The 13,756-nt window shown below is 37.0% G+C and overlaps 1 protein-coding gene across 2 annotated transcripts in view; it reads left to right on the forward strand.

Moving 5' to 3' along the window:
• CSMD3 (CUB and Sushi multiple domains 3) overlaps positions 1-13,756 on the forward strand; it is an 886,927-nt gene that overhangs the window by 440,315 nt on the left and 432,856 nt on the right. For both annotated transcript variants that reach the window (XM_059671887.1, XM_059671888.1), the window contains one exon: positions 5,239-5,342. In XM_059671887.1, the coding sequence (XP_059527870.1) occupies positions 5,239-5,342 (104 nt within the window). The remainder of the gene's footprint in view (positions 1-5,238; positions 5,343-13,756) is intronic.

Below are 13,756 nucleotides of genomic sequence, written 5' to 3' on the forward strand. Positions count from 1 at the left end.
TTCTTTTAATAGGATGACAGATGAAGTATTCTGAGAGGTCTACCCACTGAAAAAACACACACCATATTCTTCTTCGGAGCATTGCTAGTTAACAAGAATATATACATATACAATGAAAAGAACAGTGAGCTGAAATGAAAGAATAAATCAGTATATAAAGCTCGGTTTTCCTTGGAGCAGACAGCAATTAGTCTATGGAATTCTAAGATTAGGGCCTCCTCTCCTTAGATCAATAAGTAAAGAAGCTAAACTTGAAGCTTTAACATTTATCTAAAAACCCACAAAGGGTGTTAAATTTACACTAGCATGCTAGTAAACCTTGGATCTAGTTAGCAGACAGTGAATGAAATTATACCCAATTTAGGCCTTTAGGATTCTCAAAGCTTAAATTCAAGCAAGATATTCTAAAGAGATATATATACCTAGACACAATCTTGTCAGCTTATTGAAAGGGAAAGACAATCAGGATCTTAAAAGCAGCAGGAGAGATACCACTTCACACCTGCTAGGATGGCTGTAGTAAAACACAAACACAAACAGAAAGTAAGTGGTGTTGATGTGGAGACATTTGAAGCCTCACGCATTCCTAGTGGGATTTAAAACTGCAGCACTTCTGGAAAATGGTTTGGCAGTGTCTCAAACAGTTAAACATAGGATTAATACATGACCCAGAAATTCCACTCCTATTTTTGGAAGCTAAGTAAAACTACCCTGTAAAAACATCTGAGCCTCTTTTTGGGGAGCAGTAGTTGACATTTTACTGGTTGTTTATTTCATATTTTAGGCCTCTTATTTTATTTATTTATTTAGTTAGTTTTTTAGTTGTTTATTGAGTCAAGTTATTGTTGTTTTTTTTTCCTAGAAACAGTCAATGCTGACAAAGTTTTCAAATTCACTGTCATATAGTCATTCACTTTCTTTTAGTCTGTGCTGGGCCTGCATTTCTGTCTTGTTTCTATTTCTAATATATAAATGTGTGTCCTCTATTTTTATTTACTACTTTTCTTTTGGTAAATATTTAAAAGAAAACTTACAATTTCAACCATTTTTAGTGTACAATTCATTGGCATTAAGTACATTTACTATGTTGTGCAACTATCACCCATGTCTGTTGTCAATAGTTTTTCACTACATCAAACTAAAAACCTATTACCATTAAGCAATAACCACCAATTACCCTGGCAACTTCTATCTCTATAAATTTAACTTCTATATCCACTTGTATTTTCTATCTCTACAAATTTACCTATTTAGATATTTTATATATGGGGAATCATATAATACTTGTCTTTTTGTCTGGCTATTTTCAAAGTATTGGAAAGTCTTCCATAAGATAAAAGAACATGTATATTTGTCAACTTATTTTATGATACCAGTAAATTTTAAGTGTAAATCAGCAAGGAAAACCAGCGAAGCAAACTTCCTCATGTTTATAAAGTATTATCTACCTTAAAAATATTCTTAATGGTGAACCATTACATATACACCTTTTAAAATAAAATACAGTTTAATGAAGTTAACTATCACCTATTCTAGTAAAAATTATATAAGAGATCCAAGGCATTAAGATAAAAGAAATTTTTTAAGAAGCTTAAAAGCAAGATTTAAAATGTTATTTACAGAAGACATGCTTGTTATGTAGAGAAATAAAGATACTTTACAAAGATTTTTTTTATATATATTTTATTGATTTTTTACAGAGAGGAAGGCAGAGAGATAGATAGTTAGAAACATCGATGGGAGAGAAACATCGATCAGCTGCCTCCTGCACATCTCCCACTGGGGATGTGCCCGCAACCCAGGTACATGCCCTTGACCGGAATCGAACCTGGGACCTTTCAGTCCGCAGGCCGAGGCTCTATCCACCGAGCCAAACCGGTTTCGGCCTTTACAAAGATTTTTAAATAATAGGGAAGGCTTATCAAATTGCCTAAATATGAAGTCATTTAGCAAAAATAAATTTCATTTCTACATACCAACAGTTGAAAATATAAAGCTATATATCATTGAAACAACAGCAAGAAAAGATTTCAGCATATGTATAAAAAAAGGGTTAAGCCAATTTATGTTGGTTCAGGGATAGATAAACTGATCAAGAGAATAGAATCTAGAGCCCCAAAACCAACACCCTATTTATAGAATCTTTATGTATGTCCGAGTTTGACATGCAGATCACTGGGGAACGGAGGACTGTTTATTCAATTAAACTACAGAGACAATTTCTTGTTCATATTGCAGTTAAAGAAAAATTGAAAGCGATGCTGTGCTTGCTTTCTGTTGTTGCATAACAAAGTACCCAAAATTAGCAGCATGAAACTAAATAAATTTGTTATCTTACAGTTTCTATGGGAAAGGACTTTAGGCACATGTTAGCTAAATCCTCTTATTAAGGTCTCACCAGAATAAAATCAGGGTGTTGCCCAGGACTGCAATCTCATTTGAGACTGTGATACCAAGCTCACTGATTGTTGGAAGAATTTAGTTACTGGGGTTTACGATTGAGGTTCTCAGTTTATAAAGGCCACCCACTAGGCCTGCTACCTGGACCTCTTCCCAGCAACAATGTGTTCTTCAAAGGAAAATAGGAAATAATCTCTTCTGATTTATTTTGTCTCTCAACTACTAGACCTTCTTTAAAGAACTTCCCTGAACTGGGTCAAGCCCACCCAGGATAATCCCCTTTGATTAACTTGAAGTCAACTGAATAAAAACCTTAATTACATCTGTAAATCTATAACATCCCTTATGTTATCCATATAATGTAACCAATTATGGGATTCATTCTCCATCATAGTAATAGGTTTTGCCTACATTCAAAGGGGAAGTAATTACGCAGGCCATCTACATGGTTTGGGGTGGGGGGGGGGCCGGGGATCTTGGAGAGTCATAATCCTGCTCACTACACATACCTACTTTATCCTTTCTATGAAAGTCATTTCCCAAAGATTAAAGTCTTGCAGGAAATATCTTTACCACCTTGGCTCATAAGCCAATGCAAAAGTGCTACTTATAGGTTAATAAGTCTAACTTCATTAACATTATTTCTTCTAGACTAAAATATTTAACACAGAAAGTGAAAAATCAGATTATACACTTAAAGAACATATCACAAAACACATAACATGTAATGTATTAGTATCCTGAATATACACCAGTTAAGCTGATCTTCTCAACAGGTGAGCCAGGCTCAATGATGTATTATGAATGATGCATTATGAATGAGTTACAGGTAGAACTAAAATATTGATCTTAGCTCTCAATATCTGGGGCAAAAAACTTCCATTGTAAGCAGCCTCATCAGCTCCACCTCATTGTGTCTATTCTTTCCTTGTGTGTGCTATAATGGAAAACTGTGGGGAATCACTGACATAAAGGATTCTTGCATTCAATAACAAGCAAACAAGCTGTCCAAGTGAAAATTAGCCAAAATATAAATAGTCATGTCACAGAAAAGGTAGCGTAAATGATGTATACATGAAAATACATGCAACATAATAATTAATGAAGAAAATGCCAAATAAATATCATTTTTACATACTCTAAATTGGTAGAAATAATGAAATATAATGTATACATGTTGTGAGCATTTAAATTAGTAAAATAATTTTGGAAAATTATGGCACAGTGTTATAAAATTGAATTTTTCCTTTATTATTTGGACATTGCACTCCTAAGTAAATAACTTAGAGATATACTTGTATTTTTGAAGCAGAAAATGTTTAATATTAATCATAACCATGTTGCTTATAATAGCAAAAAGTAGAAACAACCTAAATCTCTATTGACAGGCAGTTATTAAATGAGAGTATTTATATTTAGCTCAGGGTAAACTGGGAAACATTTTTAAATTGCAGTCATGTAAAATGTATAATTCAAGGTTTTTTTTGTGTCTTCTGTATTAAACTTGACTGAACAATTTCTTTAGTCAATGCAAATATAAAATACTTTTTTAAAGAGTCATAATCACAATTTGTTGTTATATAGCTTTGAAAAGCCAGGTTACGACATCTGTTTTTAGAATTCCTTTTTATGATACCACAGTTATAAATAGTTATAATAATTATTAAAGTTATGCCTTTTTAATTTATTTTCTAGTAATATTGGTAACCTAAAGCATTCATTTTCTTTATGTGGTGATGAGTTATATTTTACTATAAATTAATTTTTGCTCAAGGACTTATTGAATATAGGATAGTGTTTATGTAATTTCTTACAGTATTGATTCTTAATTACATTATTCTTTTTTAATTTTTTAAAAAATTTCTTTATTGATTAAGTTATTACATATATGTCATTATATTAGGTTCCTAACTTAAGAATTACAATTTAGTTAAATATGGGCATTTGCATAGGAGCATAAACGATATGGATGTATGAGTATGCTTTAGTAAAAAATAATGATTATTTATCATGGATTAATGTGTCTTCCAAAGTACTGTGCTTTGTTTTCTAAGCCAAATGTTTTGGGGGTTGCCTCTCTGGTGCGGCTCCCAGGGGTTGGGGTGCCAGATGTTGGACAGCAAACCCTGGCTCCTCGGGGAGAGATGCCTGTGTGGTGTGATCCCTCCCTATTGTATGTTGCCATGTCAGGGTGGGTTCTTTGGGAGAGTGTCTCTGCCTCTCCTTCGGTCCGATGTGGTCCTTTTATCTTTTGTTGTGGAGAACAGAAGTTCATCTAGAGTCCAGGTTATTTTCAGAGGGAAAGGATCCGTATACAGTTGTGAATTTGGTGTGCTTGTGTGAGGAGGTGAGTTCAGGATCTTCATATGCTGCTATCTTGGACTCTACCCCCGATACTTTTAAATCTGATGATCTACATTCAAATTTAGCCGTAACATATTTTAAGCTATACTATTTAAGCATGCTCTGTGTTTCATTGAGTTAGCTTTATAAAAATATCTGCAAATGTATGGAAAACCACTCTCCACCTACATGTCCTTTTTATAAAACCTTCTCTAAGTAGATTTGCATTCATCATTCTTCAAATACTTCATGTACGAATATTCTATAAACAGAAGCCATGCTATTTCATTGAAAATTATTACAGAAAGAACAGTGTGCCAAATGAATATTGTTGGAGAATCATAAGGATTGAACTTTAGCAATAGTCTGACATGACCTGCTGCCATAGTATGAAATGTCTGAGGTGCATTTTAAATATTTTGCTCCTATTGCTTTATTTTTGTTTTTATTGCATAATGCTACATATTTGAGATGTTTGTTTCTGTTCATTGCTAGGTTATCCAGATAAACTTCGAAGAATTTGACCTTGAGATCGGCTATGATACTTTGACAATTGGTGATGGGGGTGAAGTTGGAGACCCCCGAACAGTGCTCCAAGTGTAAGTCCTCAGTGTTTTCCTCTTGACTTTGCCTGTCAGGTATTTTTGAAAAATTTCCCTTATTTTTCTTTATGTTTCACTACCACCGACAAAAGCATCGTACCTTATTTGTTATCATCAGCCTGCATGTAAGTACATTACATCCCCTTCAGTGGGACTTAATGTACTTAATCCAAACACAACTTCTTAGAATGTATTATCGGACAGGAGCCCATTGGAAATAGACATCTAAAGTGAAATTGTGAAGTCGTTGATTGGTTTTATATGGGAAACACATTTGCCCTCACATAATTTAAAAACAGACTGGAAAAAAGTATAAAATGGATCCCAGGACTTAAACTGGTACCAAGGACTGGTCAGTGTTGCTCACTTCCTGGTGGCAAACTCATCCCTAGCTGTCCAGTGTTGGAGCTGAGAGTTTATCAGTGGTTATAAATTTGAAATCTTTAGCAATGAAACTTGAAGTAGTGAACCAGCAATGAACCTCTTATCACAGAACTGAGATAGTTAAAATAGACCCAATTTGGTTCTTAATGGGAGCTAAAAAAATGAAATTATGTTGAAAAAAGGGAAGTATTAGAAACTTACTTATTGCTGGGTCTTTGGGCTGTTTCCAATTATTTACCTCTGCTGAACCCATGAAGAAATGTTACAGGGAAAGTATGTTGTTTACTTGCTATGAACTTCAAAAGCTTAGGGTATGCTCTCAGAATTCCTTTCATAACTCTTGATTTGCAATTCAGGCTTTATCAAATCCATATTTCTAAAATTGGGATATTTTGCATCATAATTACCTGAAACACTTTTTAAAAGTAGATTTCTGGACCCCTATTCCTGACCTATTAAATCAGTGTTCTGGGATTTGCACCACAAAATATACATGTTTAATAGACTTACCAAGTGATCCTTACGCACATCAAAAGTTTGAGAACCACCAGCATAAATATTTATAAATTATTTTCAGCATAAACTACTCCCAGATACAATGTGCTTATCACGTATGTATTTCTTTCTGTGTAAATTGATTGAAGGTAAGCTAATTTCATTTCATTCTTTTTTCTCTCTTCTTTTTTCCTCATTTTCTTTGACTATTAATTTTACAAGTTCTTCTGGTATTATTATTCCATAATCCTGTAATAAAGCCTCGGATTTACCTTATGTGTACATTATAGGCCCCAGTATTATTCCTTTGTTCTTATAATTCTAGGGGAAAAAAACTAAAACAAAACAAAAGCAAAAACCTACTCTTCTTAGCTGTCCTCATGCATGCTTGACTTCAACTTTAACCTCTTCCTCTCCCCACAACATGTATATCATTCATCAACCACAACTTTGTTGTCTGTCTCTGAGCTATTATAATTCCATTTTGTGATTCTTTACATAGAATGTATAAAAGGGTCAGCATTTTACATGTTTGGCTGTTGTGCTCAAATGGTTTGTAACTTCATCCCCCATAAAAAGTCTCAGCATTTTTATCAGAATGGTGAGCCTGGTAGGCAATTTACTACATTGGACTACTATCTTCTAGAAATAATCTGCAGTTTTTCCTAGATTTCCTTGTGATTTTATACCTGATGGCTTAGATTTCATTATGCTATAATACTGTATTAGAAATTTGCAGCCACAGAGCTAATATGATCTCAGTAGATGTGTTTGTTTATTGTTGTTTGGGAAATACAAGGTTTCAAAGAACTGGATATTGCATGCAAGAAAAATCTAAATTTATGGTTTCTTTTGTCAAACTGGCAACACTAGGCTTGGATTGTCACCTAGCAAATAATGGCTGGAACCCTCTTCTTGCCCTCTTTAGAGAGGGTACAGGTTCTCCATAGTCACTAATTCTTCCTTAGTTTTGCACTTGAACTTCTAAGAAGCTTTGCATTTGCCTGCCTGGGCCTGTAGCCATTTATGTATATGACTCCTGATACAAAATTGGTTTTATTCTTGAATTTATAACAGTGTTTTCCAGATGGTCTCACGTTTACTCTGTCAATATTTAGATTGCTAGATTTATAAGAACAGATTATGTCAATACTGGTGTAACGGAAAAATTATGGCAGGCCAGTAAAACAGCCAGGGAGACTTCACTCAAGACAGTTGCAATAGGAATCAAGACTATTGCAGTAGGGTCCCAAGTATTGAACAGAGTCAACATTGTTTCAATAGGAAAGAGAAATTGAACTCAACTCTGCTGAAACAAAAGGTAGGATTGTTTTGTTGTGTTAAAACAAAAAACAAAAAACACCTCAAGGACAAGTTTTTTTCTTTCTTTTTTTTTTTGAGAGAGAGAGGAAGGTAGGGAGGTTGGGAGGGAGGAAGAGAGAGAGAGAGAGAGAGAGAGAGAGAGAGAGAGAGAGAGAGAGAGAGAGAGAGAGAGAGAGAAGAGAAGAGAGAAGAGAGATATCAGTGGCATTAAGTTGCTCTAGGAAATTTAAGTTTCAAGTCTTTTGTGAGAGCCACTGTTCAGCCCATCTGAGGTGCTGGCTTCCCCTGGCAAGCATGTGTCCCCCTGGAATTCTCTTTCATTTTGATAGGCATATGGTTAGCCTGCCAAATATAAGTTTACAGGGAAAATATCATGCTTGCTTGCAGGAGTTGCTCTAATTTTTAACAAAGTTAGCAGTAAAGTTATAGGCCGTTTTAATCTAGTGTATTGCTGAATCTTAGCAAATGAGTTTGATTCAACTTATGGGAATCTGCAAACATTTGCATAATTACTGAATGACAGTGGAAACAAGACATCTTTCTCTCTCTGATTCATTATGCTCTAGTCTCCCCAAAGTAGACAATATGTGAATTAAGAGAGACATTACCTTACTACCATCTGAACATTGGCACCTGAAGAGGGAGAGACTTCAGACCCTGCAGACATCATATACAACATAACTAGACAAAATCTTTTATTATCCATAGGCAATAATTCTACGAAATCCAAATGCCATCAAGTTTCCTGTGAAGTTGTTTGGGGAAGACTGCCTACATATACCTAGGGAATATCCTGTAAAGAATTCTGCTCACAAATTGGCCATCTCTTTAATAAGTTTTGAATAACTTCATATATATTAGATATACGTATCTAGTTAGAGTCTATCTATCTTTCAAATCTCTTTTACTTAGATGATTATGATGATGACACAACATAATTAACCAAGAAATGAGGACTGTGGTATAGGAATTGCTTTGTTAGATTATTCCCATAATTTAGTAAAATTTATTTTACAGCTCTCTCAGCAAAAGCATTGCCTTTCGCAGTTTTCATTCTGCCCGGTGTGAGCTCTGCAATAGATTGCTGGCCTGTGTAGACAGAAGGGCATCTTCTCACAAACCAGTTATCAGCTCTCTGTAGGCTATGTTATTTCCTCTCAAAGTTTTCCAGATTTCTTGTTTCATGACAGACATCGGATAACTTTTATATACGTGTTGCAATTCTCTTATTATTGTCAATGACTAGGCTGTTGTGCCAGCTTAGTTCTCTAGGAATTATATCTTCCAAAGTTTCATGAGATATCACTATAGCACACAAAGCTTTAAGTTGGCCACTTTCATTCTGAACACATGATCCTCAGCAAACATCATTAAATCGGCATATGAATGAGGATATCAGACAAATCAGATAAGGGTCTAGTGCCTTATTCTATTACTGTTGTACAGTAACGATCGTCTATTTGATCCGGATCTTGTAAAAGATTAACAGGATGTTTGCGTCTCCCAAGCAATGTTGGGATTGAGTAATAATTCTTGTTCACAGCTAGTCTGATGGCACACTCACATAGTCCAGATCTTAGGCCCTTTGTAAGATAGCTGTGACAACACATAGGACATGCAAATAAGTCAAGTGACTAAAGGCAAGGGTTTCAGTCTTTTTAAAAGTATTCTGCAGAGTAGAGTCTTCATTTTCATGACAAAACAAATAGGAAGGCTTTACAAAACTTAGATTCTTCAAAACTGAGACCATAGTCCATTTTAGGTTACAAGCATCTTCAGAATCCATAGACTTAACCAGAAGATCTGAGAAAGTATCATGCAGTCGCTCCTTCAGAAGTATCTTCCTCACTGCAAATGCTGGAATCCATTGCCTACAATATTCCTGAGTGTTGCCAAAATTTTCTCTCTCTCTTTTTTTTTTGCAATAGGGAATTTCACCTGCCAAATGGGCCGACTCTTTTGGTGCCTCAACAGCAATAAATGCCCTAAATATTTTACCTCAGTTTAGCAATAATGCAATTTATCTCGTGAGGCCTCATGCTCTTTCTACGGGGGATTATGACAAAGAAAAGGCATTGGTTTTGCTTTGCTCTTTAGTTTCTGACTCTACCGGCAAATACTTATAGATCCTTCTGGTGGGATAGCTTCCTCAAAGTTTTCCTGTAAATGCCTAGTGCCATGTAGGAGAGCACTGAAACGCTTGAGGAATCCTTGGCCCATAAATATTGGACTTCTTTAAAAGTAAAAGCAAATAAATAGTTAGACTTGTCTATTAGAGATACAGGATCCCCCAAAAAGCAGATTATAGATAAATTTCAGAAAAACTTTGTGGATGATGGTATCAAAGTTATAACGTTCCAGTGATAGGAACTATAGAGGCATTAATGGAACGGTGAATTTATTTACCTCTTCAAGATCTCGACAAAGGTCAGCCTTCTTTATCATATTTACCTTCCTTTTTTACTGAACATTTGGCAGTGTTAGTATCACAGGGTGAGTTCCCTTTTATAATTCTTCCTTATTTTTCTAATTTGTTTTATAACTGGTTTATTCCTTCTAAGTGAGCTCTCGACAAAGGGTAGTGTTTGACAACACATGGCCATAGCTTATGCTTTTTTAAAAAATATATATTCTATTGATTTTCTACAGAGAGGAAGGGAGAGGGACAGTTAGAAACATCGATGAGAGAGAAACATCAATCAGCTGCCTCCTGCACACCTCCCACTGGGGATGTGCCGGCAACCAAGGCACATACCCTTGACCGGAATCGAACCTGGGACCCCCCAGTCCGCAGGCCAATGCTCCATCCACTGAGCCAAACCGGTCAGGGCGCTTATGCTTTTGATATGCTATTTCTGTTGGTTCTACATATCAGTATTATTATTCTTAGGGCCCAAATGATACATTGATTTGTTTCTGCTGAAGGTACTTTTCCAGTGCCTTGTGAGTCTGCCGCTCTCTGCTGTACCCCTATTTTTAGTAAGAAAATCAGATGCTTTTATTTCCAGGACTTTCCACAGATGCTCCATATGGAGTATACAATATGGTATTCTTAATTACACGAGAGATATCTCCACAATAGGCTTACATGAGAAGCAAGAGAAAGTAAGAAAACGTGTTCCTCAGTTACAGGATCTATTCATGTGGGAACTACAGAAGAAGAAAAAAAAACCAAAAAACGCACATACCACAATTATAAAGCTTATTCAAAATACCAGCAGCCAACCAGATGGAAAGTGAGGGGTTTCTGGGGAAATTTCAGAATAAGTAGTGCCAGTATCTACCATAAAAAGCAAGGATATGTTAACTTGAGAGAAAGTTGTTGGAAGTATATTTCACCAGTTCCCACCTCTGAGATTCAGTCAGCTGTAATCCACTTGTTAATTGTGCCCTAGCCTTCTGCACTTTTCTGATTCCCTGTTTCTGCAGTTTCTGCATCATCTGGATCTTTCTTTCCAGCCCCTGTCCCAGTGTCCCAGCTTCTTGCAATAGCAAAGCTTCTTCCATTGCTTCTTTTCTAGATTGGACAGCATAGAGGTTATTTCCTTTAGTGAACAGTTTTAACTGAACCATAAACACAGCAGTTTGTAACTTCTTCACATTTTTCTAGATTGTCTCAAAACTGAGTAAGTGCAGCTAAGATTTGAGTAATAATCTTGTTATCAGGATATTTGGAGTGTCCCCTTCTCATTGAGTGTTGGGGATGGAGTCATTATGATGTGTTGAGAAAAATAATTTTCTGAGGCTCACATGAGAGGATGAGTGATTTTATTTGTGTGGAATTGCATCCCTGGGTTTCTATAGTCTCATCTCCTTTAACTCAGTCCTGGAAGGTGTAACCTGGAACTCAGTGGAGCTAAAAGCTAAGCCAGTGTCCAGTTGCAGCCAGGTCCAGGTCAGCACCAGGTTGTGTGGGGTCCACATGGCCATGAGCCATGTGGGAAAATGCAGGGGAGCAGGAGCATGAGAGCCCTGTAAGTTCGGAGTCAACCAAGAGAGCAAACTCCCTTGCTTAGGGAATTAAGTATCCCCAACCTTCCCAGGCTTGCAGGGGGACTGACACACAAGTACCTTCCAGACATCACTTTACTGAGCATGCATCTGTTCTCTTCCTTGTCCAGTCCCTTCCCCCAGCCAACTGCAGGGAATAGACTCATGGCTCCCTGAGGAGTGTTAAACTGCAGCCTCCTGGCAAAGTTGCCCAAATGAAATCCCTATAGTATTTGGCCTTCCCTTTGCTCCATTTCTGTTATTTGTAACTAAGTCAATTACAATGGTGTCTGTCTGTCCTTGCCATTCTGCCACTTTGTCCTTAATTTAAACTGGGATAGTCAGCAAGAGACCCAAGATAAAGGTGGGTAGGACCAGATGATGATTTTGATGTGTCCATGGTTCCATGCAGGTACATTTTGTGGAAATAACGGGAGACTCATCTCTTTGGAATATAACACTGAGCTTCTCCCAGCTCACCTTGAGAGGAAAGGCTGTGAGCAGTCTCCTCCGATGGGTCTCCCAAGCCCTTAGCTCTTCTGCAGTTGTGGGGGGTGGTGAATGTTTGGCTACCCCTTGGTGTGGTGGGTCACGTTCTGGTGCCCAATGTGCTTGCAACATCAAAGTCGCCAGTTGCAGAATTTCAGACAATAGCTTGTGCACATGTACAAGTGTGGGGGTCTGAATTGAAAACATGCTGTGAAGGACATCTACAACTCCTGGGAAACAAGGAAAGCTTTCCTGTGAGTACCATCAGCTGGCAGCAATGCTGGGTAGCTTTTCAATGGCATTCGCATCACTGGTGAGCAGATAAGAGAAGCAGGCTTTCCTCACATTGTAACAAGAAAAATGTGCACTTGTATGGCTCTGTGGCTCAAATGATCATGTCCCTGTATTCATCAACATAACACTTAGTAAAACATTTGCTTTTTTCCAAGGAACTAGGGAAACTTCTTTGCATCATGTTGACTTGTATAGGGACAGAGTCTTTTATGCAAGTTCTTAACTACTCCCTAAACATATTCCTTTGTAATTTCTGCTGTCCTAGACCCATGATGAATAGATGATAAGAGACTCCTGGAAATAGACTCTATACTAAAACATAAAGTGAGCTCAGGGCTAAGATATGAGGAGCGCAAGCCTGTATCCTCTAAGAAGGCAGGTGATCTATTATCAACTAAAGAACTTGTGTCCTCATCCTTCTTTGAAGGGAAATCCATTGACAAATGGAACCGTATATCTAAAAACTCATCACTTTCCTTTTCCCAGGATCTATTTGAAGCAAGAAAGGATAAGGAGATATTGGGGGAACAGAGGGAGTAGAAATAGCAAAGAAAGAAAGAAAAGGTTTCTATGAAAGAGAAAGTACCTTTAATTCTCACATTGCCTCTCCCATTCTTCTCATTCTTTCCTACTGGCCATTCAAATCATTTTTAACTTTCCTTTTAGAATGATATCCATCCCATAATTAATTTGCTTGGACTGAGGCCCTCCTAAAGCCCTCACAAATCCTGAAAGACTGGATTCTCATATATATATTCCAGATGTGACAGAGGTTTACCTATTTAAGAGAAGGAATTGCTGGCAACATTCCTGGCTTTCCATATTTCCCCTCTATCAAAACTACTAATCATGATTTTGATAGGATTTTAGAGCCCAATTTATCTACACTATTGAATAATAAAATCTTGACTTTGGAAAGGGTAGTCTATCCACCTGGTATTCCAAAAGAGCAGAGCTCTAGAAGGGAGACTTTTATAATCCAGGGCCTCTTACAGGCCCGTTATGGGCCCCAAGACCTTTAGCTGGCCCACGTCATTTAGGAACTGCCATTTGTGTCCCCTCCTCACCACCAAATCGTTGGGGAGATAGAATTAAAAATGAAATCTCCTGCCAACCCAGTAAACATTCTGCACAAAGTGTAGAAAATAATGAAACAGTAGAGTTGATATTGAATAAGCATTAAACCAGACTGTGATATGCATCACAGGCAATCTGCTAAGGAGATTGCAAAGAGAAATAAATCTCACCTTTGTATATAGCCAGGCAGTTCCAGTCCATTGCATGCACATTAGTTGTCATTACCAAAAGGCTAAATAAAACTTCTGTTTTTGTGGCAAGTTGTGTGCCTAGGTTCAAACTCCCGCAGAAACAGGAAGACAGGGCGATAGCCTCCTGGATGGTCACGTCTCAAAGAGGTGGTTCCACAGCTTCCAAGG

The sequence above is a fragment of the Myotis daubentonii genome, chromosome 17, assembly GCF_963259705.1.
Source record: "Myotis daubentonii chromosome 17, mMyoDau2.1, whole genome shotgun sequence".
In the NCBI taxonomy this organism is placed as follows: Eukaryota; Metazoa; Chordata; class Mammalia; order Chiroptera; family Vespertilionidae; genus Myotis; species Myotis daubentonii.